The sequence below is a fragment of the Eptatretus burgeri genome, chromosome 6 (genome assembly GCF_056783735.1).
Source record: "Eptatretus burgeri isolate ZD-2024b chromosome 6, Ebu_testis_v1, whole genome shotgun sequence".
NCBI classification, from domain to species: Eukaryota; Metazoa; Chordata; class Myxini; order Myxiniformes; family Myxinidae; genus Eptatretus; species Eptatretus burgeri.
Window position 1 is genome coordinate 108,936,310 of NC_140966.1, and position 26,500 is coordinate 108,962,809.

The following is a 26,500-nucleotide window of genomic DNA, read 5'->3' on the forward strand; positions in this document are numbered from 1 at the left end:
ATTCACAGGGTCTTGCCATTCCTCTGCAGTCCTCAGCTTATCATGGTGTACAAGGCTTTCATCTCAAGTGTCAAGAAATATGACTCCCCATTGGTGAAACGGTTTCCCATATTTCCCCTTTGACCCCGTGCAATCTGACACCCCCAACATCAATGGACTCACATCAGGAAGGTGAGACTCAGGGTCTGCTTTTTACTGACCATAGGCAGGCTTGTGGCTTTGCACTTTAGTTTGGCGGCTCTATTTTGACCTTGTTACTCATGTCCTCTCATCGATCTGCGAAGCCCCTGCCTCTCCAGATAGTTCATAATCAACGAGAAATGAAGAAACCCTTTCCTTGGTACCCTACCCAAAGGTGAACTCAACGTTCACCTGCATTCTTTCATACCTCTCTTTTCTCACTTTTGGAACAGTTTTCATAAGTCCGTCATCTTGAACTCTCTCCTTTAGCATTTCGAGTCTTCTGCAGTCTGTCATCTCATGATGCCTTCCTTTTGCACTCATAAGCGTTACTAAACATGCGGAGACCCTGTTCTCAACCTTCTACTGCAATTTCTCTCCTTGTGAGGCAGTGCGCATCGCTTTGTTGTTGTCCCACTGTTTAAGCTTTGCCCCATTTTGTCTCTGGAACCATTGCCACCTGTTGTTCTGCTCTTTCTTGAAACGTGACACCTATACTTCAAATAAATAAATGAATAAAATGATGAAGTTATGCATTCTCAAATTAAAGTGAAAATAGGAAACAGCTACACAAATCTTATCTCCAAGAAAAGTGGATCCTGTGGTGACTTGCCTCCTGAAGGGCGGAGAGGAGGCCGAGGTGCAGGTCCTGGGGCAATGCGAAACGAGCCGAGTGGACGCTCCAGCCCGGCACGGCCGCGGCGTGGACCAGAGCTAGCAAGATGGCTTCGAGTGACGGTAGGTCGTAGAAGCTCTGGGACTCGGCCTCACGGAGCCGTTCCAGTAGAGTGTCCACCAGCTTTCCTCGTACAGGTCTCAATGCCAACGAGCACTCCCTGCACGATAGTCACAGAGTTGTCTTCTGTACGAGTCAACCATCTTCCCTCAAAGTAAAACTTAACTATCGGTTAACAAAATGAGAATTACGAGGTTTGATCGTATCATGTTCACCTTCAATCATAATTTTTTTTTAATGAATCGCGAAGCAGTAAATTAAACTTTCAGCAAATTCCCAGGTCTGGAGGTTGCCATGTCTCACCTCACCTTTGTGAGTTATGATTAGCTGTGAAAAAAATGTGATATTGAAGTCTTTTATCATTTAAACTGGATTATGGAATGGAGTATAATTCCAAAGGTTGGCAGATTTAACTCTGAAATTATAAATATAACCCTCGGATTCCATGTCGGGGTGAGGTTTGGAGTGGGTGGGGTTTGCTGATTTAACCCTCTCTCATGAGAGATGTAACCCTCGGATCATGTTCTGGGGTGGGGTTTGCCGATTTAACTCTGATACCATAGATATGACCCCCAGATCCTGTGTCGGGGTGGGATTTAGAGACGGTGGGGTTTGCCGATTTAATCCTCTGATATGATAGATGTAATCCGCAGATCCTGTGTTGGGGTGGGGTCTGGAGGGGATGGGGTTTGCCGATTTAACCCTCTGATATGACAAATATAACATCCGGATCGTGGTCAGGGGTGGGGTTTGCCGATTTAACTCCGATATGATCAATATAACCCCCACATCCTGTGCCAGGTTGGGGTTTGAAGGGGATGGGGGGGGGTAGACGTGGGAATTTAAATTCAATTTTCTTTCACACAATCAAGTTTGATTTGATTTCACACTAAACGTACACGAGGTGGTCCCATCATGCTGTGCAGCACATGATGACGTCACACCAGTAGATTTGATGCTCAAACATATTTATTTTTGAGGGATCACAAACCAGAAACATACACAGTTCATTTTGTGAGGATTGGGGAAAAACGTAAATTAAATTTACACATCCTTCGTACATTTAGACTGATAAATTACTGAAACTTCTCACACGAAAACAACCAATAACATGCCTCGAGCACACAGAAGTCTTTAAACAAAACCGAAACAAAGCAAAGCAAAAGGAGCCCGTTAACAAGGAGCTTGAGAAAAGCACAAGTCACCATTTTGTTTTCATTTGCGCTCATGTGGGGAAAAAAAAAATAACGTACCGGTGGCTTGTGCTGGTGATGCTATCCAAGAGGACTCCGTACAACTCGAGCACGGCGCGATGAAGAACCAGGCTCACGGACTCCTCTACACCACCTCGTTGGGATCCGCACAGTAGATCGAGTAAAGGACAGCAATCCTTGAGGAAATAAGTGCACAGTGAAAAATAATATAATGTCACACATACAATGAGAGTGTGAGAAAGGGGGTTCAAAGGAGGGGGGAAGATGTAAGGGGTAAGGGAAGGTGGTGGGTGGAGATGAGTCGTTACCATTGCATGGCCTTGCCCCTGATTTCACAACAGGCCCAGAAGGCATAAGTGCCCATGTTCTCAAATCCTGCTCTGTCCCCTCTATATGCCATATTCAGTCTGTTCTCCTTTGCCCACCATCCCTCAACATGGAAATCAGCAAATCGAAAAGAAAAAAAAAATATTCACAATTCTCTTTATTCATTCTAATTCTTGCTTTTTTTTCATCTCCATTACTCTCTATTCCTCTCTTTCATTGTCTATCTCTCCAAGGAGAAGTGAATTATTGGAGAATTTTTTTCTGTAATGCTCACTTGGCAGTGCCTGGATGGGTTTGAGGGTTCAGCAGTAGCGGCTGAAACCCGAATCCTACCCAGGTTCCTCCAGATGACTCCAACTTTGCTCTTTACTTCTTTGGGTTCCTTATTGGTCTTCTGTTTCATCACTCTCAACCACAATAACGGTGCTACAACAGAACCTACCAACTCTCGGCCAGTGAGTTTGCTTTCAATTACAAGCAAGGTCATTGAATCCATCATTGCTTCCAATGTCAAGTCTTTCGTGTTTTTAAACAATCTGATCTGCAACCATCAGTTGGGATTCCGCCCCGGTTACTCATTCATGACATGCTTCTGCTCCTCTCTCAGCAATGGTTGGAGTCCCTCAATCATTAGGTCAGGACCGTCTCCCTGGACATATCTCAGGTATTCTACACAGTCTCGCATCCTGCTCTGCTTGGCAAGCTCTCTGTCTGTGGCATAGAAGGTTTTTATTCCGAGATTTCTGACTTCCTCCACTCATGCAGTTGACATGTTGCCATTAATGAAACCCTCTCCTCCCCTCTCGCAGTGGAGGCTGGAGCTCCTCAAGGCAGTGTTTTGGGCACATTCTTTATTCTCATCTATATTGATCAATGGTGAAGAATCACTGAAAAATTCTAGTAGTCAGATCCGGATCCGGATCTTCACCAAAATCTAATCAGTTCGTCCTTGTCACACACCCAACCTGTCCACCAAATTTCATCCGAATCTGTCGACAACTTTTTGAAATATCCTGTACACAAACAAAGACAAAAAAACACAACCTCCTTCACCTTCGGTGGCGGAGGTAATAAGAGGAAAAAGAAGAAGGCAGGTTTGTGTTTCTCTGTTTTCTACCATCTATTCTCCAACATTGCTCCCTGTGCTCTCTCAGTCCTCTGAGCCCCCACCCCAGAAACTCGAGGATGCACATGTTCTTCCAGTTCCCCCTCCTGGTTCAACTTCCAAATTCCATTCTGACTGCGCACCTCAACTCTTTTATTCTCACTTCTCCCATCTATAGAGCCACCTTAAAGAGGCTGTTCTGTCTCACTCTTCATTCCAGGACTTCAACCAAACAATGCACCATCATCTCTTATCATTCCCAAGTCTGACTCATGACCTTTTTTACCCCCATTAACTTTTCATAACCGAACCATCTCAGTTGTTCGTTTCAGTGTTCCCTCCCCTCTTCCCTCTCTTTGATGTTTGCCTCACTGGCAGTTCTACCTTGTTGGACTCCGACCGGTTTCACCGGAGGGGACTATAGGTTTGCTCTCCTTCTAAAACAGATGAACGCCAAAAAATTGTGGAGTGATTAAAAATACCAATCATTCACAAGTACAGAATTTTTACACAACGCATGAACAATAAAATCACAGCAACACTTGGGGGATAAATTGTGATGTATCTGGTTATTGTTTACAATCTTAACATGACATTTGTGCTTCCAGGGAGTATTTTGTCCTCAAAGATGGAGGGCACGGTACTTGTCACAGAGCGTCAAGTACATGCTGCCCCACCAATTCACCTGTTCCATGAGATTGAGGAGGTGCAGCACGCAGGAAGGTTCTGGGGCATCACCTTGTGCATGGATCAGGGAAGCCAACATGTGCAGCACGTCAGCTAGCACAACACCGTCGGCCCGGTTAGCCGGTCGTACCAGTACAAACCTGAACAACATCGTCGTTCCGGTTAGCCAGTCATACGAGTACAAAGCTGAACAACACTGGCGGTCCGGTGAGCCAGTCATACCATTACAAATACGCACAACACCGTCGGTGCGGTTAGCCGTTGGTACAAGTACAAACCTGAACTCCACAGTCAGCCCGGTTAGCCAGGCTTACGAGTATAAGCCTGCTGCTATGTATCACAGGAAAAAGCAAGGCCGAGAAGCTGTGAGCCAGACTCGTCTCGTCTCAGTCAAAGCCAGAATCATCTTCTCCCACAGACCTTTCCACATCGAGTTATATCTCCAGGAAACCACAACATTGTCATCATGTGGCATTCATAATGACCTTTTTATTATTCATTTACTTCAATTCAAGGCTCACTGGGTAGCTGGAAAAATAAATTCAATTCAAGGCTCACTGGGTGCACGATGAGACTACATTCACAATGTGGAACAGTAGGGTTGGTATATTGAGCTTCATAATGTGGAGTTTGAGTTTGAGGTTTGCACAATGGTGAGATACTTGAAGGATGTTGGGCTTACAGGTGAGGATGTAAAAAGGACAGGTAAAGCTCGAGAAACATGAGCTGGAGCATCTGCCCAGAAATGGCAGAAGAGACATGTTTAAGATAACCCTCAATCTCCCAGTCAGGCCCAGGTGTTGTTGGGTTTTTTTGTGTACATAATCGAGGCTTGTGTAAGAAATAGTACACTGAACATAATCAGGACGTGATGGACAAAAACAGGACGCAAAACACAAATGCATGGAGAAGGAAACTCCAAGGAGTAAAAACTGGATTTGGGTGGGGTTAACGAGGGTAGAAAAGATCAAGGTTTTGGTTTGGGGATGATGTGAGATGGCAATGAACAGCTGTCTGAAGACTTGGAGGGAAGAATAAGATTGAAGAGAGTATAGAAGGTACTTTCACAGGTGGGAATAAAGAGGAACAAATGAGTGGAGGTGAGCAGTGATTCTGGATTTAGGAAGCTTTTCCAAAAGAGGGTTGATGGTGGACCGTGTGAACCCTGCAGAAGCCTGTGCGGGGACAAAGCACGTACAGAGCAGAGGGTGCAAGACCAGAAAGGAGGCGGCAGAAGACAGAGAGACCACCATCCTGTCTGTGATGGCGAAGTGATTGGCCCATAGATTCAGCCTCATCGTGGAAGATTCCAATGATCTTGAAAGGCTTGGTTTCCACAGTGTCAAGGTAAGCAAGATGTGAGGCAGGGGAGCCAGCCCAGAGAGGAGAGCAGTACTCCATCAAGCTGCAAATGAAAGCCTTGGAGGTGGATAGGAGCTTCGGTATGCCAAGGAAGGAATTTGCACGAAGAAAAACTGCCCAGTTGGCGGATGGCTTTGGAGGCCAACGTTGAAATGTGGTTTGTCCAAGAAAGATCATGGCCAATACTGAGACCCAGGAATTTGAATGACAACCTCCTCAAGACGATTGTTCAGAAAGTAGATGGGGGAATGGGGGGGGGGGGTTACCAGACAGTCCTTTCGGAGAGAGAGATCACGGGAGCATGAGATTTGTCAGGATCAAAATACATATTCTGGGTTTGACCAGCTTGTGATTTTTTCTTCAAGGTCTGAAGAGAGGAAAGAGGTTGCATCGTGCCTGTCAGAGGGATGGGGGATGTAACGGTAGAGGGTGAAGTCATCAGGAAATAGATAAAGAGGATTTTCCAGAACGACAGATAGATCATTGATGAAGATCAGGAATAGTACTGGGCCCAGAACAGTGCCTTGGGGCACTCTCGCCTTGACAGGGAAGGGAGATGAAAGGATTCCATTGAGTGCTACACAGCACATTGGTGATAAAAGTAGAGGAAGTCAGTTAGCCATGTGTGGAGTTGGCCTTGGATGCCATAGGCAAAGAATTTGGCGAGTAAGGCAGGATGCCATACTGCATCAAAAGCAAGAGATATGACAAGAGAGACGGCCATGATCTCATGTCTAACATTGTGGGCATCCAACCATTGTTGGGCGAGTAGAAGCAGCATGTCCAAGATCTGAAAGCAAACTGGTGATCTGAGATGAGGTTGATGGAGAAAAGGAAGGTTTTCACATCAACTGTGATTATGGATTCCATGACCTTTCTGATAATTGTAAGTTAACTGATGGATCTGTAGTTAAGGGGATCAGTTTTTGCACCTTTTTATGTAGTGCAGTGATGGTGGTGGATTTCCAAGAAGATGAGAGATGAGCTAATGCAAATGACAGGGTGAAAAGGGCAGAGACAGGATTTGGAAGACCAGCAGAGCAGGTTTTTAGGACACGTGAGCTGATGCCGTCCAGTCGGGTCGTAGAGTCAGATTTGAAGGTTTGAATAAACTTCTCCACCTTCTCAGGTGCAAAAGACACAGAGCACAGGAGCAGTTGGGCACGACAGGGAAGGATGGGTACCGAGAGTGAGGGGGTTGGGGACACAAGATTTAGAGGCAATCACACAACTGAGGCATTCGGCCTTCTCATGAATGGAGTGCGCTGTGGTGAAATTTGAAGAGAAGGAAGGAATGGAAGGGGAGCATACTCCAGACAGACTTAACAAGGTGCCACCAGGTTTTAGACAAGGGAGACTAGTTTAAAAGTTCATTCTTGAGGATGGACAGATGCTATTTTCTGGCGCTCCTGAGAATGGACACACAATTGTTGCAGGATTTTTGGAAAACACTGAGATCGCCATTGGTCGGATTTGCCTTCCAGGAAGAGAAGGCAAGTTGTTTCAGAGAAACTTGCTTCACCAAAGGATTCAGTGTACCATGGGTGGGGAAAAAGGTAGGATAATTGGGATGAATCTGTGCATGAGAGAGAGACTGAGAGAGAGAGACTGAGAGAGAGAGACTGAGAGAGAGAGACTGAGAGAGAGAGACTGAGAGAGAGAGACTGAGAGAGAGAGACTGAGAGACTGAGAGACTGAGAGACTGAGAGACTGAGAGACTGAGAGACTGAGAGACTGAGAGAGAGAGAGAGAGAGAGAGAGAGAGAGAGAGAGAGAGAGAGAGAGAGAGAGAGAGAGAGAGAGCAGGTTTCTGTGGAAGAATTAACCATGCTGAGTTAACATCAGCGGGAGTAGATATGGGAGATATGGGAGACCCAAACTCACTGGTGTTGAGGCAGTTCAGTGAGAATCGCCAGGAGATGTTGACTTATACAAGCATATGATCAAATGAACCAACTGGAGCAGAGGAAGAGCAGGAGACATTTGTGGGAAAGTTAGTCATCAAGTCCAGAAGAGAAGATTTGCCATTGTGAGAAATCTGGGTAGGAAAGGTCACAGATTGAGTCAAGTCCAATATGGAGTCACAGAAGTCCTTTGCTGAAGTGCATGGCTGGGCTGGTGAGAGATGTACCATCACCCAACCAAGTTGCATAGTGACAATTCAAATTTCCACATCTGAAGTTGGGATGACTGGGTAAAAGTTTGTCCATGTTGTCTCAGAGAGAGAGAGAGATCAAGAGAGGGAGATCGACAGAGGGAGATCGAGAGAGGGAGATCGACAGAGGGAGATCGACAGAGGGAGATCGAGAGAGGGATCGAGAGAAAAGAGAGAAAAAAGAGAGAAAAGAGAAAGAAAAGAGAGAGAGAAAAGCGAGAGCGAGAGAGAGCGAGAGAGCGAGAGAGCGAGAGAGAGAGAGAGAGAGAGAGAGAGAGAGAGAGAGAGAGAGAGAGAGAGAGAGAGAGAGAGAGAGAGAGACATCAATTACAAATGAACTTTCAAAGACATCTGGAAATATTTCTGCCATTCCTAACACAGATAAAAATACATCTCATTCACAAAAACAATTCATACATCCCCCATAACCCATATCAGATTTCTTGACACATACAAGTTTATGGCAAGTACATTATCTAACATAGCATCAAATATTAAAAACTTACCGAATCTTAAATCACATTTCTCAAATCAAGAAGAGATTGACCTCTTATCACAAAAGGGAATATATCCATATGACTATATGGATTCATTTGAGAAGTTTAAAGAAACACAACTTCCTTCAAGGGAAAGTTTCTATGGCAAGTTGAATAAAACTCATATTTCCGATAGAGATTATACACAAGCTGAAAGGGTTTGGGAGAAGTTTAATATAAAGAATCTTGGAGAACATCATGATTTGTATCTTAAAACTGATGTATTGTTATTGGCTGATGTGTTTGAAACTTTTAGAACAGTCTGTCATAATAAAAAATTCTTATGGATTAGACCCCGTTCACTATTACACAACCCTGGGTTTGCTTGGAGTGCGATGTTAAAAATGACAAAACAAAATTTGGAATTAATCAGTGATATAGATATGCCTTTAATGATATAGAAGGCTAAAAGAGGAGGAATATCTCAAGTATGTTCCAAGAGATATGCCAAAGCAAATAACAAATATCTTCCTGATTATAATAAGAATGAGGACAACTCTTACCTGATGTATTATGATGCTAACAATTTGTATGGGTGGGTTGTGTCTCAATTTTTACCTTATGGAAAACAAATGGGTTAAAGAAAAACATTATGAAAAAGTTTTACTTGACATTGTTATCTCCTCTCAAAAAGAATTGGATGAAGCTGAAGTTGGATATTATTTTGAGGTTGATTTAAAATATCCAGAAGGACTTCATAACAAACATAAAGACCTACCTTATGCCCCTGATAAAGAAAGTCCAAGAAAAGAATGGTTAAGTGATTACCAACAGTCATTTAATATAAAAGGTAAATGTACAGAAAAACTACTTACTACATTAAATGATGAAGAAAAATATGTTTTGCATCAAAGGAACTTGAGACAATATTTATCTGCTGGGTTGAGAGTGAGGAAAATTCATTGGATTTTGAAATTTAAACAGTCATTGGTTGAAGAAGTATATTGATTTTAATTCAAAAAGGAGAACAGAAGCAAAAACAGATTTTGAGAAGGACTTTTATAAATTAATGAATAATGCTGTATTTGGAAAGACTATGGAAAATGTTAGGAATCGACAAAACATAAGATTTGCTACATCTTGGAAACAGGTTTCAAAGTTAATCAATAGACCAAGTTTTGAGCGAACGGAGGTGTTTTCAGAGAACTTTTGTGCTATTCATTTGAAAAAAAGAGTGTATTGAAATGGTTAAACCTATTTATATAGGAACATCAATTTTTGACTTGTCAAAGTCATTAATATATGACTATCACTATAATAATTTAAAATAAAAGTATAAGGATAATGTGTCATTGTTATTTATGGATATAGATAGTTTTATATTAGAAATTAAGACAAGTGATGTATATGAGGATATGATTGATAATTTTGATATATATGATACAAGTAATTATAAGTAAAGTGATGTGTTGTTTTCATCAAAGAATAAAAAGGTTATTGGTAAGTTTAAAGATGAATTGGGTGGGAAGGTCATGAGTGAGTTTATAGGATTGAGATCAAAGTTTTATGCTTTTATGTATATTGATAATAATGACATTGAAAGGTGTGATAAGAAGTTAAAGGGAATAAAGAAAAATATAATCAAGGAAACAATAAACTTTAAACATTATTACAACTGTTTAACCTTAAAGAAGGAAGAGTACAGAAAAATGAATACAATAAGAAGTTATAAACATCAATTATATACAGAAGAGATAAATAAGAAAGCATTAGAAGCTTTTGATGATAAAATATATATTTTAGAGAATGGACTCAATAGTTTCCCTGATGGTTATAAGTATGAGTGTTAAGATATTGGGTTGGGAATTTTAACAGGCAACCGCCGTCTTTTTACTGATTTATAAATGATAGAACCAAGCAATAACCAAATCAAAGAGTGGAGATGTAATCAGCCTTGGTATTTAAATGGGAAACATAAAGAATGAGAAATATCAAATAAGTCTTATTGAAGAAATAACGGGGGTGAAAGTAGATAAAACAAATAAGCAGATAAATTTAATTTCAAATAAGTTGGAGGATGTAAAGAAAAAAAATTAATATCCTTGAATGGACTAAAAACTTTGATGGTTATCAATTGAACAATTGGAAAACAATTTACTGCAATCTCAAAATGATATGTGGCTCAGGAGGTGGTCAAACAAGAGCATTGAGAGAAGTTTATCATTTTATTTCTGCTCAACAAAGACACATAAACCAAGAACTAAGTTCCAAAGTAATCTTTGTGAATATACTCGATGGTGATGAATGTAATAGGAAAATGAAGTTATTACCTAAAGTAGAACGTGGGCAAATATTCATTGGATCACTCTTTGAATGGAATGAAAAATATGAAAGGAAAAAAGTGTTTTAATCAGTAAGTCTCAATTTTACATTTGCTGAATGGGGCAGAGATCAGTCTCCTATTTTGGGCTTTTGGGTCTTGAGTCAGTAAGTTTTTCCCATTCATTTGTATGGGAGGGGAGGAAATCAGTCTCCTATTTTGGGCTTTTGGACCTTGAGACAGAAAGTTTTCCCCATTCATTTGTTCGGGAGGGGAAGAAATCAGTCTCCTATTTTAGGCTTTTGGGCCTTGATTCAGAGAGTTTTTCCCTTTTTCCCCCATTCATTTGAATGGCTGCCTCAGAAGCCCCATTGATCCTCCACTGAGAGGTGAAAAGAGAGAGGTGAAAAGGGAGAGGTGAAAAAGGGAGAGGTGAAAAAGGGAGAGGTAAAAAAGGGTTAGGTAAAAAAGGGAGAGGTAAAAAGGGAGAGGTGAAAAGGGAGAGGTGAAAAGGGAGAGGTGAAAAGGGAGAGGTGAAAAGGGAGAGGTGAAAAGGGGGAGGTGAAAAGGGAGAGGTGAAAAGGGGGAGGTGAAAAGGGAGAGGTGAAAAGGGAGAGGTGAAAAGGGAGAGGTGAAAAGGGAGAGGTGAAAAGGGAGAGGTAAAAAAGGGAGAGGTAAAAAAGGGAGAGGTAAAAAAGGGCGAGGTAAAAAAGGGAGAGGTAAAACGAGAGAGGTAATAGAGATAGAGAGATAGAGAGATAGAGAGATAGAGAGATAGAGAGATAGAGAGATAGAGAGATAGAGAGATAGAGAGATAGAGAGATAGAGAGATAGAGAGATAGAGATAGAGATAGAGATAGAGATAGAGATAGAGATAGAGAGATAGAGATAGAGATAGAGATAGAGATAGAGATAGAGATAGAGATAGAGATAGAGATAGAGATAGAGATAGAGATAGAGATAGAGATAGAGATAGAGATAGAGATAGAGATAGAGATAGAGATAGAGATAGAGATAGAGATAGAGATAGAGATATAGAGATAGAGATAGAGATAGAGATAGAGATAGAGATAGAGATAGAGATAGAGATAGAGAGAGAGAGAGAGAGAGAGAGAGAGAGAGAGAGAGAGATAGAGAGATAGAGAGATAGAGAGATAGAGAGAGAGAGAGAGAGAGAGAGAGAGAGAGAGAGAGAGAGAGAGAGAGAGAGAGAGAGAGAGAGAGAGAGAGAGTGTCGTCACTATTCAGAGGGCGGTACAACCCACAGATGAGCAAGAGGTGGGAGCGGAGGAGAAGTCGCAGCCAGAGATACTCCTGGGGTTAGGAAGTTTAAGGTCAGTACAGGGACAGTGGAAAATTTGTGGTGGAAAGAGTTTGTGATGTAAAGAGCAACTCTGCTGCCGGGGCATAGTTCAGGCCGATAAAATTGGAGGAGATAGTACCCAGGGAGAGACAGTAACGGGATAATTTTTTGAGTTGTAAATAAACTCGGGATAACATTAACAAAGTATCCGCACTGCAGGTGATCTTGTTCCAAACATGGAACAAGTTCTTCTGAGATCTGACACGTTATTGGTGGTGAAAAGGTAACTGATAGCTCTGTATGGGCAAAATAAAAATTTAAAAAACAAACTGGGTTATGTGCATTTAGCAAAAACATACCTACTAGTGCTTATAATTCAAAACACTTCACTGTATAGGAAAACTTGGGGACAAGAATACTGTACTGTAAATGGTGAAGACTTGTTATACCCTCTCACAACTGTAGGAGTAGCGTGACAAACAAACACACAAACACCGTGGTCCATATAATTCACAAGGTCTGTGAATTATTGTCAGGATTACACACAACGTTTTTCAAGGTATTGTTTAATTATATGGTCAGAAAAGATATAACTCGCCTGAAATAAACTGTATATAGACCCCGGGAACATGAAAAAATAAAATTAGATGACAGTTCGATCCCTAACTTCAGTTTACAGTCGTTGTACTTTAACAAAGTAATATATACTAATCAATGTCAATGTGTGGGTGTATATCAGTCAGTGTGTCAGTGTGTCAATGGTTGTATCAGCGTGTATCCTCTATAACTCCAAATCCATGAAACCTCGCAGCCTGAAACTTTGCATACATACAAAGAAAACTCCAAGGAAGTGCAACCGTGAAAATTGTGTGTTTGGGTTCATTAAAACACCCCTTTTGAAGATAATTAACGGCCTAAATTAATTATATCCTTCATCAGGCGCATCCTCGGCGACCTCGCACTCTATGGGGTCTTAAGGCATATCCTAAGTGGCATCACTGGGATCTGAAACCACCATGTTTTTTTGGCCTGCTCAACCATGCCTTAACTTGGAACAGGCCGCAACGATTTAACGATAACGTTTTTTTTTTTTTTTTTTTAACTTTCCTCACTCATATCATTGAATGCCTGTTGATCATAGCTACAAATCGCTGGGTACATTGCAATGCTTATAAATGCCCAGAGATGTCAGCGTTCGTCGCTTTATTTCATTTCCGCACGTGCGATCACCGCGAGAATCTCTGAAACGAAGTAGAATTACAAAATTTAACATCCAGAATTGAACTTCCAACTCCAAGAAAAGGGTTCATTTGTCCAATTCAGACATATTTGACATTTTGGACATCTACAGGAGGTGTATGTTTAATATGACGGTTCGGTGATTGCTAATCCTATGCCAAGCGAGCCGTTTCTTATCAACCGTTTCTTTGGAGTGCTTGTTTGAGTGCTTAAGCCACTTGGCGAGCACTCTTCAAGCTGCTTGGTTGTTTGTTTTGGTAAAAAGTACACATGCTTTCAATCTCACATCGATTAGACGTACGTTTCCGCCTCTATTGGGGCCCGTGGTGCCATGCGGTGGGTGCCTCGGGAGGTGTCTTACCCACTGAAAAGGTGCAATTTTTTTAACAGGACATCGCTTTGTTGAACCTTTTGTGTGATCTCCTTTTGTAATCCACCTCTCACTTCAATACTGATACATATTTTTTTAAAAACAATAAGGTCCATCCAAACCAGGTGTTCGCCATGTTTGTTCTGGCTGTGAAGGCATCGAGTATTGGCCAACAATTTGTGTTCTGTGGCTTGATATATTTTTGAATTGAATTTCGTTAATGACCCAATTTAAATCCTCTTTCAAAGAATGCTGTTTCAAGGTAAATATTTGGGTTTGTTGTTTTTATTTACTTTATGCTTGTGTACATTTGCATGTGTGTATGTATATAAACTGTATTACCACAATGGCACTTGGCACCGGTATGTGTGTTATTGGTTATTGGTCGTTGGTTGTCTCATCTCCATATATACGGGACTCAAAAAGTGGAACAGAGCCCTCCCAGGTCTCAAAGTATCCACCTTCGTGTGTGTGTGTGTGTGTGTGTGTGTGTGTGTGTGTGTGTGTGTGTGTGTGTGTGTGTGTGTGTGTGTGTGTGTGTGTGTGTGTGTGTGTGTGTGTGTGTGTGTGTGTGTGTGTGTGTGTGTGTGTGTGTGTGTGTGTTATCTCCATATGTGGGTTCCAGAAAGTAGAATGCAGCCCTCCCAGATCTAAAAGTATTCGTGTGTGTGTGTGTGTGTGTGTGTGTGTGTGTGTGTGTGTGTGTGTTATCTCCATATGTGGGTTCCAGAAAGTAGAATGCAGCCCTCCCAGGTCTAAAAGTATTCGTGTGTGTGTGTGTGGGGGTGTGTGTGTGAGTGTGTGTGTGAGCGTGTGTGTGAGGGTGTGTGTGTGTGTGTGTGTGTGTGTGTGTGTGTGTGTTGTTGTTGATTGGTATCTGCAAAGACGGGTTTCAGAATGTGGAATGGAGTTCTCCCAGGGCGGGCTCAAAGTGTCCACCTTTATTCTGGTAAGGGGTCACGATTCATGGACCAAGATGTGAAGTTTTCTGTTTTCAAAGTTTTGTGCCAAGGGCTCTCTTCAGGATCATCACTGAGCCCGGGACGTCGTGATATTCCCAGGGATGGTTTTCAATATCTCTTTGAGGTTCTTCGTCATCATTCCCAGAGCTCCAACTATCACTGGTACAACTTTGGCATTCTTCAGCTTCCTGGCTCTTTTCACTTCATGCTTGAGGTCTTGGTATTTGGTCATTTTCTTGATTTCTGCATCGTGAGTCTAAAATCATCGGAATTAACACCTCAATTAGCAATGCCTTCTTCTCTTTTTTGCTCCAGAGAGAGTGAGAGACTGACAGAGAGAGGGAGGAAGAGAGAGAGGGAGGAAGAGAGAGAGGGAGGAAGAGAGAGGGAGGAAGAGAGAGGGAGGAAGAGAGAGAGAGGGAGACAGAGAGACAGACAGACAGAGAGAGAGAGGAGAGAGATCGCATTTGGGTCCGTTTGTTTGTTTGTTTGTTTGTTTGTTTGTTTGTCCGCACAGAACTTTCATGTTTTTCTCCGCATCCGCTTGGCGGATCGAGTCGAAATTTTCACCATTGATGCGACTACTCATGTAGCATGCTTTAATGATCATTATGACATCATAGGTCACATGGTGTGGCAGCCATATTACCCTAAAACCAATAAAAGTACACCACTCAAAAGAAGTCCTGTCAAGGGTCTGCAATCTCTGATTGCTCTTTTTCTTGTTTATAATTGTACAAGTCATTTTATCCTGAGTTAATTCATAATTGTACTCATCGTATTGTCCCAAGTTTATTAGTTTATTGATAATTGTATGACCCGTACACTAATCTGACTAATCAATGAACCTTTCCTTCCCACACTCACCTTTGTAACACCTTGATAAATGGAAGCTCCAGAAGAGCATCAGTGTAGGGGCTGCAGCCATGCGAGGGTAGTAGATGGTCGCTTAGAAGACGAACATGCAAAGATGCCAAAACAGCGTGGGCCTCACGGTGGGTAGATGCAGTGCTCAACTGGTCTAGGCTGGATCGCAACCCAGCAAAAGGACAGCACACAGCCAGAGCACGAAGATCGGCCGAGGTTAGGTGCAGAATAGGGGGAAGGCTGAGTATGAGGTTAGAATCAGGGAAGAATGGGAGTAAGAGATGGTTAGTGGATCCAATCAATTCAACCACAAATTATTCCTTCATAGACATCAAACTCCCCAAAACACATGACTTGCCATTGAGTGAAATAAAAGGAGTCGCAACAATAAGTTTGGAATGCAAGTCGCACAACTCTCAACATGAAACATGTTTCATGTGGGGTCGATAACCAACTCAACTTAGCTACACAACCCACGCAACTGTTCACAAGGCCCGAGGCCACAACCACATTGCTCATGTTAACTCATCCTTTTTGTTGTTTGGTGAAAAAAAACGCTTAAACTCATAAAACAAGCTGTTTTGTTTCCTTTGTACAATTACTAACATTGGACCGCAGAGTCAAATTTGGGTCATGATTAAAGGCTCGCGTTGAGTCATTCTTCCAGGTGATGGTTTGAAGGCCAATTCACACTTCACACAATTTACTGTTTTCCATTTAGAAATTGGAAGTCTTCTCACACCTCATGAACATCGAATTATGGATTAACTTTTTGGAAAATTAATATTGTTTTGGGACAGGTCTATGGTAGTTCACTCGATATTGATGGGACAGGCCCGGGATGGTTTAGTACATCGCTTTAGGATAGACAGAGATGGCTCACTCTATCATTGTCTTGGGACAGGCTCGGGGTGGTTTACTCGATCACCATTTTGGGACAGGCTCGGGATAGTTTACTTGATCATTTGGGACAGGCCTGGGGTGGTTTACTTGAATACCATTTTGGGACAGGCTCGGGATGGTTTACTTTATCATCATTTTGGGACAGGCTCGGGATGGTTTACTTTATTATCATTTTGGGACAGGCGTGGGATGGTTTACTTGATCATCATTTGGGCAGGCCTGGGGTGGTTTACTTGATTATCATTTTGGGACAGGCGTGGAATGGTTTACTTGATCATCATTTGGGCAGGCCTGGGGTGGTTTACTTGATTATCATTTTGGGACAGGCTCGGGATGGTTTACTTTATCATCATTTTGGGAGAGGCGTGGGATGGTTTACTTGATCATCATTTGGGACAGGCCTGGGGTGGTTTACTTGATTATCATTTTGGGACAGGCTCGGGATGGTTTACTTTATCATCATTTTGGGACAGGCGTGGGATGGTTTACTTGATCATCATTTGGGCAGGCCTGGGGTGGTTTACTTGATTATCATTTTGGGACAGGCTCGGGATAGTTTACTTTATCATCATTTTGGGACAGGCGTGGGATGGTTTACTTTATCATCATTTTGGGACAGGCTCGGGATGGTTTACTTTATCATCATTTTGGGACAGGCTCGGGATGGTTTACTTGATCATCATTTTGGGACAGGCTCGGGATGGTTTACTTTATCATCATTTTGGGACAGGCTCGGGATGGTTTACTTTATCATCATTTTGGGACAGGCTCGGGATGGTTTACTTGATCATCATTTTGGGACAGGCTCGGGATGGTTTACTTTATCATCATTTTGGGACAGGCTCGGGATGGTTTACTTTATCATCATTTTGGGACAGGCTCGGGATGGTTTACTTTATCATCATTTTGGGAGAGGCGTGGGATGGTTTACTTTATCATCATTTTGGGACAGGCCTGGGGTGGTTTACTTGATCATCATTTGGGACAGGCCTGGGGTGGGTTACTTGATCATCATTTTGGGACAGGCTCGGGATAGTTTACTTGATTATCATTTTGGGACAGGCGTGGGATGGTTTACTTGATCATCGTTTTGGGACAGGCGTGGGATGGTTTACTTTATCATCATTTTGGGACAGGCTCGGGATGGTTTACTTTATCATCATTTTGGGACAGGCGTGGGATGGTTTACTTGATCATCATTTTGGGACAGGCCTGGGGTGGGTTACTTGATCATCATTTTGGGACAGGCTCGGGATAGTTTACTTGATTATCATTTTGGGACAGGCGTGGGATGGTTTACTTGATCATCATTTTGGGACAGGCGTGGGATGGTTTACTTTATCATCATTTTGGGACAGGCTCGGGATGGTTTACTTGATCATCATTTTGGGACAGGCGTGGGATGGTTTACTTTATCATCATTTTGGGACAGGCTCGGGATGGTTTACTTTATCATCATTTTGGGACAGGCTCGGGATGGTTTACTTTATCATCATTTTGGGACAGGCGTGGGATGGTTTACTTGATCATCATTTTGGGACAGGCTCGGGATGGTTTACTTTATTATCATTTTGGGACAGGCGAGGGATGGTTTACTTGATCATCATTTTGGGACAGGCGTGGGATGGTTTACTTGATCATCATTTGGGCAGGCCTGGGGTGGTTTACTTGATTATCATTTTGGGACAGGCTCGGGATGGTTTACTTTATCATCATTTTGGGAGAGGCGTGGGATGGTTTACTTGATCATCATTTGGGACAGGCCTGGGGTGGTTTACTTGATCATCATTTTGGGACAGGCGTGGGATGGTTTACTTGATCATCATTTTGGGACAGGCGTGGGATGGTTTACTTGATCATCATTTGGGACAGGCCTGGGGTGGTTTACTTGATTATGATTTTAGGACAGGCTCGGGATGGTTTACTTTATCATCATTTTGGGACAGGCGTGGGATGGTTTACTTGATCATCATTTGGGACAGGCCTGGGGTGGTTTACTTGATTATCATTTTAGGACAGGCTCGGGATGGTTTACTTTATCATCATTTTGGGACAGGCGTGGGATGGTTTACTTGATCATCATTTGGGCAGGCCTGGGGTGGTTTACTTGATTATCATTTTGGGACAGGCTCGGGATGGTTTACTTTATCATCATTTTGGGAGAGGCGTGGGATGGTTTACTTGATCATCATTTGGGACAGGCCTGGGGTGGTTTACTTGATCATCATTTTGGGACAGGCTCGGGATGGTTTACTTTATCATCATTTTGGGACAGGCGTGGGATGGTTTACTTGATCATCATTTTGGGACAGGCGTGGGATGGTTTACTTGATCATCATTTGGGACAGGCCTGGGGTGGTTTACTTGATTATGATTTTAGGACAGGCTCGGGATGGTTTACTTTATCATCATTTTGGGACAGGTGTGGGATGGTTTACTTGATCATCATTTGGGACAGGCCTGGGGTGGTTTACTTGATTATCATTTTAGGACAGGCTCGGGATGGTTTACTTTATCATCATTTTGGGACAGGCTCGGGATGGTTTACTTTATCATCATTTTGGGACAGGCTCGGGATGGTTTACTTGATCATCATTTTGGGACAGGCCTGGGGTGGTTGAGTGCATCGCTTTGGGATAGACAGGAATGGTTCACTATCATTGGCTTGGGATAGGCTTGGGGTGGTTTACTTGATCATCATTTTGGGACAGGCCCGGGGTGTTTTACTCTGTCATAGTTTGGGATAGGCCTGTGATTGTTTACCCTCTCATTTTGGTACAAGCCTGAGGTAGTTTACTTTATCATCGTTTCGGACAAGCCTGGCACGGCTTACTACATTGTTTTCAGGATAGACCGGCAGTGGTTTACTATAATCATTATTTTGGAACAGGCCCGGGGTAGTTTACTCCATCATCATTTTGGGACAAACACAGGATAGTTGACTATATTGTTACGGCTGTGGAAATTCGCAGACCACCATAAAGGACCTTAGATCAGTTGTGACGATAAGTATATGTGTAGTTAGATTTCCCCACCGTTGTTTTGAGGGAATTTCCATGATCACAGGGCTGCGATCCTTTGAGATAGCCGTTTTTCTTTTGCTGTCGTTATTTTGGACCAATCATCCCCCAACAACCAAATCGCCACCACCAACACCCTTCCCAAACCACCACAGCAAACTCCCACCACCTTCGCCTTTCTACTGAACATCGTGCCATGGGTTGTGAATGGGATCCTTTCGAAGAAGAAATCGGATCAGGAATCATTCACGCCCACTTTTCATCCATCCAATGGCTGAGCATCAGGTGGTGTAGCCCCGCCTCCAAACCCGCTGTGATCCACAAATTTACATATGCACTCCTCCCCCGGCCTATATAAGCGCGAGCACAACGCAGCTCGAGGCAGTGTCGGTGGGGCAGAGTCGGGAGACGGAGCTCGAAGCAGACGGGGAAAGGCAGACGGGGGCCGATCGACGGAGAGGAAGGAGCTCGGAGCTCAGGTCGAAGTTGAGTTGCGAGGAGGGTGAGTTGCTGAGTGGAGCAGGGACGCGGAGGAGGGCTCAGAGGTGAACCAGAGGGCTGAGTGGGGACCGCCGCCGGAGAAGGGGCGCAGTGGAGGCCACAGCCAAGAGGAGTTCGCCGGAGCCAGTGCGGTCCAGAGCGTCAACTCGTTGGACGAAGCGTCAGCAATTCCCCTCTCCCTTTCCAAGCTCCGCGCTAAGAAAGTGCCGGTAACCCCGTCCATTCCCCTCCCCAACCGTGGTGCCGACGGTGAAACACGTGCCTGCGCGGAGAACGCCGGAGAGAGCTCACCGGCCACGCCAGGGGCACGAAGCCAGGCGCAGCTATGCTGACATCGCGGCTTGCCCGCCATCGCGCCACGAGGACGCGGGTAAGACCCTTCGGTCTCGTGGACCTGGCCGCTCATCCAGGTTCCACGTACATTTGGTCCACGGACCTGTCTGCCACCCCTGTCTTGGAGGGTGGCTTTTCTTTGCTTTTGTGTAAGTGCATGTGGTGGTGCAGTCTTGAAAGTAAAACTGTTTAAGTAATTGTGTGAATAAATATTCGGTTGTAACTCTGCCTTTGCTTGCTTTCACTGTGTACGTGCATGATTTACTGTATGGCTGTAAATACGTGCCTTGTCTGAGTGTGAAGTAAATGTGCTTGTTGAACTGTTCCCCGTTTCGTTGCGTCCTTTCCCTTGTTTGAAAGTTCCATCTTGCATCACAGAAGGAATTGGTAGAAGGGTGTAAGCACCCAGTAAATAGAATCACATCCGTCGGGGTCGGCGATAACACCGCTCGGTTATCACTGAAGCACGGAACGGACCGCTTAAGCGGTTCGTGTCCGAGGCAGGCCAGCGGCGAGGTACGATCGCCCGGTTAACTACTCGCGCAGGTGCTGAGGTAGGTCGAGTTTGGCGAACAACCCTATCCTGCGCGGGTGGCCGATTGGCACGATTGTGGTGGGGTCGAAAGATCCACCCGTGACTAGCTCCAGGCGGTAGTTCCAAGGAGGGTCACGACTGAATTGTCCGTTCCGGTGAGCGACGCGGTCGCGATTTGAGTTACGTGGCCGATCGCACGACGGGCGGACCGAAATTCGCAACAATATCATCATTTCGGCCATGTCTGGGGTGGTTTACTACATTGTTTCACAATAAACCTGGGGTGGTTTACTACGTCATTGCTTGGGACAGGCGCAGGGCGGTTTACGATATCATACTTTTGGGATAGGCGTGGGGTGGTTTAACTTGTATCCCATTTGCTGGCAAGAGGTGTGTTCATTCCATGTTGTTTCACATCATCCAACTTAAGTTCTTCCACACTAAACAACTCAATTTTCTATGAATAGCATGCTCTGTGTCAGTCGAATGTAGCGTTACGTTAAGCCAGCAGAGCACCGCATAGAGCACAGCACCGCGTGCAGCACAGCACCGCATGTAGCACAGCACCGCGTGTAGCACAGCTCCGCATATAGCACAGCACCGCGGGTAGCACAGCACCGTATGGAGCAAAGGTCCGCGTATAGAACAACATCGCATATAGCAGAGTACCGTATTTAGCAATGCACCGCATATAGCACAGCACCGCATACAGCACAGCACCACGCATTTCACAGCACCGTGTATTGTAGAGCACCGTGCATTGCACAGCATCACGTATAGCACAGCACCGTGTATAGCACAACACTGCATTTGGCAATGCACTGCTTATAGCACGGCATCACGTAAAGCACAGCACCATGTATGGCACAGCACCGTGTATAGCACAACACTGCATTTTGCAATGCACTGCTTATAGCACGGCATCGCGTAAAGCACAGCACCGCATAAAGCACAGCACCACACATTTCACAGCATCTCGTATTACACAGCATCACGTATTGCACAGCATCACGTATTGCACATCATCACGTATTGCACAGCACAGTGTTTAGTACAGCACTGTGTATTGCACAGCATCGTGTATAGCACAACAATGCATTTGGCAATGCACTGCTTATAGCACGGCATTGCGTATAGCACAGCACCGCATATAGCAGAGGTCGGTGGATAGCACGGCATCGCGGATAGCATGGCATCGCGGATAACATGGCATCGCGGATAGCAAGGCATCGCGGACAGCACGGCATCGCGGACAGCACAGCTCCGTGGATAGCATGGCATTGTGTATAGTACAGCATCGCGGATAGCACTGCATCGCGGATAGCACGGCATCGCGGATACCAGGCATCGCGGATAGCACGGCATCGCGGATAGCACGGCATCGCGGATAGCACGGCATCGCGGATAGCACGGCATCGCGGATAGCAGAGGTCCGTGGATAGCATGGCATTGTGTATAGTACGGCATCGCGGATAACAAGGCATCGCGGATAACACGGCATCGCGGATAGCACGGCATCGCGGATAGGACGGCATCGCGGATAGCACGGCATCGCAGATAGCACGGCATCGCGGATAGCACGGCATCGCAGATAGCACGACATCGCAGATGTCCGTGGATAGCACGGCATTGTGTATTGCATGGCATCGCGGATAGCACGGCATCGCGGATAGCACGGCATCGCAGATAGCACGACATCGCAGATGTCCGTGGATAGCACGGCATTGTGTATTGCATGGCATCGCGGATAGCACGGCATCGCGGATAGCACGGCATCGCAGATAGCACGACATCGCAGATGTCCGTGGATAGCACGGCATTGTGTATTGCATGGCATCACGGATAGCACTGCATCATGGATAGCACGTCACCACAGATAGCACGGCACCGCGGATAGCACGGCACCGCGTATAACACGGCAACACCTTGTGCACGGCACCACTTTTCAAATGGTACCGCCTATAGCAGAGCACCACACTTCGTACAGCACCACATACAGCTCAGCACCGCGAACAGCAGAGTAATTCGGAAATTGTAACATTTTGTTTCACTAGTTATTTTACCGTTAAATACTCCATTTTTTTTATTTTCCAAATTTTATATAGAATGGTGAGGTTCGTATGAGAGCTCACACAAATAACATACAACAAGGGGATCAGGAGACAAGAGGGGTGGGAGAGGGAAGGAAAAACCAGTGGGGAACAGAGACATAAGGGGATCTGTAGAAGGGAGAGGGATGGGGCCAGGGTACACAGGGTAAACAAGATGGACATGACAGGGACGTTCAGGTTCTTACATGACAGAGACTTTCAGGAAGGAAAGCAGGAAATTTGAAGGAGATGGGTTTGGGGTGGATTAACGGAGGTAGAAAAGATCTTGGTTTTGGATGGGGGAAGATAAGAGGTGGTGGTGAACAGCTGTTTTGAAGACCTGGAGGGAATAGTGTGACTGAAGAGAGTGTGTGAGTTTATTCCAAAGGCAGGAAAAAAAGAGGAATGAAAGAGTGAAGGTGAGCAGTTTTTCTTGATTTTGGAAGTTTCACCAGAAGCGGGTTGGGGGTGGACCTTGAGCGCCCTACGGAAATTTGGGGGGTGGGGAGGGCGACATATCGCTGAGAGAGCGGGGAGGGGGCAGGAATAAGAGGAGATGGGAGAAGACAGAAAGACCAATGACCTACCTGCGGTGGGAGAGTGAGAGAGTGAGAGACCCAAAGACATCCTCATCACGGGAGATACCAATCATCCTTAATGCCTTGTAGTCCATGGGCTGGGGTGGTTTCTGTGTGACTTTTATGTGCCCTTAGTTTCTCTTCATATTATTTTAGTAGACCATGTGGGACATCAAAAAAGTGAGGGTGGACATCTGGGAGCCTGGTCGGATTTGAGAAAATGACGTCACAATATCAAGCTTTTGCGTTCATGGGGCGACCAAAAATTTAGGGTCGGGGAAACTAAAATGCTTATAACGCCACAACCATACATGATATAACTGCAAACTACCATTCAAAATATTTCTTTTTATTCACTCTACATGTGACAATATGTAATTATCTGATTATTATGCAAATTTGCTGTCCAGAGGTCAAAAGGTCATGGAAATCGGGGGTTGCTTAAAATTTGACCCACCGGAAGAAAAATGTGAGTTACAGGCTGCTTGTACTGCTTGAGAATGTTTGCTGGCTGTCAGAGGTTGCCAAGACATATCTCTATCGCATGATATGTATTATATAAGAATTAACCCTTTTGTAACGAAAACATCAACTTTGATAAATGGTGCTATTTCAGACATGTCAGAAATTCCAGTTTTTCCATCGTCTAAGTGTACATTATTCATACCATACAGGTTGGTGATTGTTTTGTAAACCTCTTTTAGATTATTACTATACATATCAGCAGAAGACCCAGAGGAAATGACTTCTTGCTATTTCTGACAAGGATGAACCATTTAACCCTTTTATTTCAGTTGTTTTAAAATGGGCAAAGGTTGAGTCCTCTATTTATAGTCAGTTCTCATTATCTCCAGTCATTTGAGGCTTCTTTGGATTCCCACAATAGAGTAGTTCCACGTGGTTCTGTTAGAGGGCACTACCACTGATTCTAGTATTGAAGCTTGGTGGCAGCACTGTACAAGTGCATTTCCTCATGGGTGAAAGTGAAAGTAAAAATTGAATCAACATTACAATCTTCAATTTGACAGACAGTTCTCATGTTTTAACGCACAGACTACTTGTGGTAGGTGTTCTTATCTACATAAAGGCTGAAACAAAATCAGTAGTATAATCAGCCTTCACTACACACCAGTGCACACATGCATACCCCATCAAGTACAGGAATGTAAACAGGCTCGCAAATGGTCGAGCAGTAACGCCGCCTGCCCAACGCAAGACTAACTAAACGTCTGTCCGATCTTCATTATCCCAATAGCATGTTTATCACCAGACAGCTTTCAGAGGGCTGAAAGTTGATTTATCCTGCCAAGATGTCAGATTATGTATGCCTTTCAGGTGTGTTATGACTTACAATAATGCTGCCATCACCCATGTTAATGAAATGCCCTTCTGGTTTGTTTCAGATGAGATGCAGAACACTGGTGTCAGCTTGGTTGGTGGAATTGGAGACAGTGAATACCTTGATCTTGATAAATGCATCATTTGCCAATCTTCGAAAGAAAAAAACCCCACAAGCACTGAACATGGGCGGAAACGAAAAAGTGAGGCTGCTGCAGAACGAAATGACCATGTTGCCAAAAGACTTCGCACCCTTGAAGATGAAGAATTTGTCTATCATATGGACAATCTGTGTTACAAAGCTTACACTCACAAAAAAAATCGTTGGAAAATATCAGTAAAGCTTCCGCCTCCACTTCTAGTGGCAGTGAAGAAGTCAGTCGTGAGGCATCATCACGCCGCTCTCGCTCAAGCATCTCGCCGAGACCTGGACCTTCCAATGTACCAGACATGAGGGAGTTTCATGTGTCATCTGTGGACACAAGAAGCACTATGGGGTGCATCAGAAATACGCATATCTGAGTGCGACAGGGCCAGTAAATTATTGGAAGCAACCGAAGGTTTCAGGATGATGTTTACACTCGCACTTGTGACATACAAAGTGTTAGTGCAGTATTTGGTGCCGACTTACATTGCCACAATTTGTGTATTAAAAGTTATTTGCTGAACTATGAGCATATATTTGAGAAAGGACAAACAGAAAAACCTGCGACTCACAAGCAACAAGCATGGGAACAAGTAGTGAAGGACATAGAGATTGGGATAAATGAAGGCTTTGGTTATGAACTAAACTTTGTAAGAGACTGTGTGAACCGTGAAATTACGTCATGTAAAAGAGTAACTAACAAGGAAGTAAATGTACTCTTACTTAATCACTTTGGAGATAGAATTACATTATCTGTGCCTAAAGAGGCCAATAAGTCTGTGATATTTTTTGGCAAAGATGTCAATGTCCAGCATATGGCTGAGACAATTCGCGCTAATGACCCTATCCATCAGTGTGCAGAAAGCATAAGACAGTGTCTTTTAGAGTATGACTTTGATCTACAGGATCGGTTTTGCGAAATGAATGACTTGAAAACTGCTTGGGAGAGTATAAAGATCCCTGAACCGCTGTTAAGTTTCTTTTCCAACAAACCCAGTAGACTACCTTCAAGGATTTGGTTGTAGCCAAAATGGACCTTCTGACGATGAAGTTGAGAGAGCAGAATCATATCGAGTGAAAGTGCTAAAGAATGGAACTACCTGCACAACAATGGATGAACTCAGGGATCATAATTATCACCACAGCAAAACCCCACTCGAGAAGTTGCCACCTACAAGCCATGCCATAAGGGCCCATATTCTAAGGGCATATTATGCTACATATGTGATGACATCATTTCTCTCTGCAAATATGACTGAGGTGAATCCTCTCCTATACGGATTTGAAGAGGAAGATGAACTTCTCCATCAAAATAAGGCCATCAGACCCATTCCCGAGGAATATGCTGTGCACTGTACTTGCTTGAAATGTGCGACAGAGAGATGTGCATGTCGAAAGAGTGACCTGCCTTGTTGCCAGTTCTGCAAGTGCCAAGGTATGGGAGACAAGAATGTTTGCTGTAAAAATCCAGCTGGTTGTATCTAAAACCGAACAGAACTCATATGTGACACTTACAGCTGCATGGAAATGTACTCCTGGCATCTACATGTATTCCTTCTCCCATTATCAAATTGGCATGATTTAGAATAGTGACTACAGTCAGCAGTATACCTTCATTTGGATATAAAAACCGAGACTATTACTAAAACTGAGCAAATTCAGCAGTTTCTTTTTGCTGAATGGACTAAGGATGTTCCGAACCCCCCCACCCCCCTCTACAGGTGGTTGTTTTAGGACTTAGTGGGTTAACGACA

The 26,500-nt window shown here is 43.9% G+C and overlaps 1 protein-coding gene across 3 annotated transcripts in view; it reads right to left on the reverse strand.

The window, feature by feature from the left end:
* The window catches only part of RTTN (rotatin), a 317,466-nt gene that overhangs the window by 118,553 nt on the left and 172,413 nt on the right, over positions 1 to 26,500 (reverse strand). For all 3 annotated transcript variants that reach the window (XM_085886669.1, XM_085886670.1, XM_085886671.1), the window contains exons 26-29: positions 15,304 to 15,543; positions 4,248 to 4,389; positions 2,170 to 2,306; positions 794 to 1,016 (exon numbers count right to left, since the gene is read on the reverse strand). In XM_085886669.1, coding sequence (XP_085742795.1) covers positions 794 to 1,016; positions 2,170 to 2,306; positions 4,248 to 4,389; positions 15,304 to 15,543 — 742 coding nt within the window. The remainder of the gene's footprint in view (positions 1 to 793; positions 1,017 to 2,169; positions 2,307 to 4,247; positions 4,390 to 15,303; positions 15,544 to 26,500) is intronic.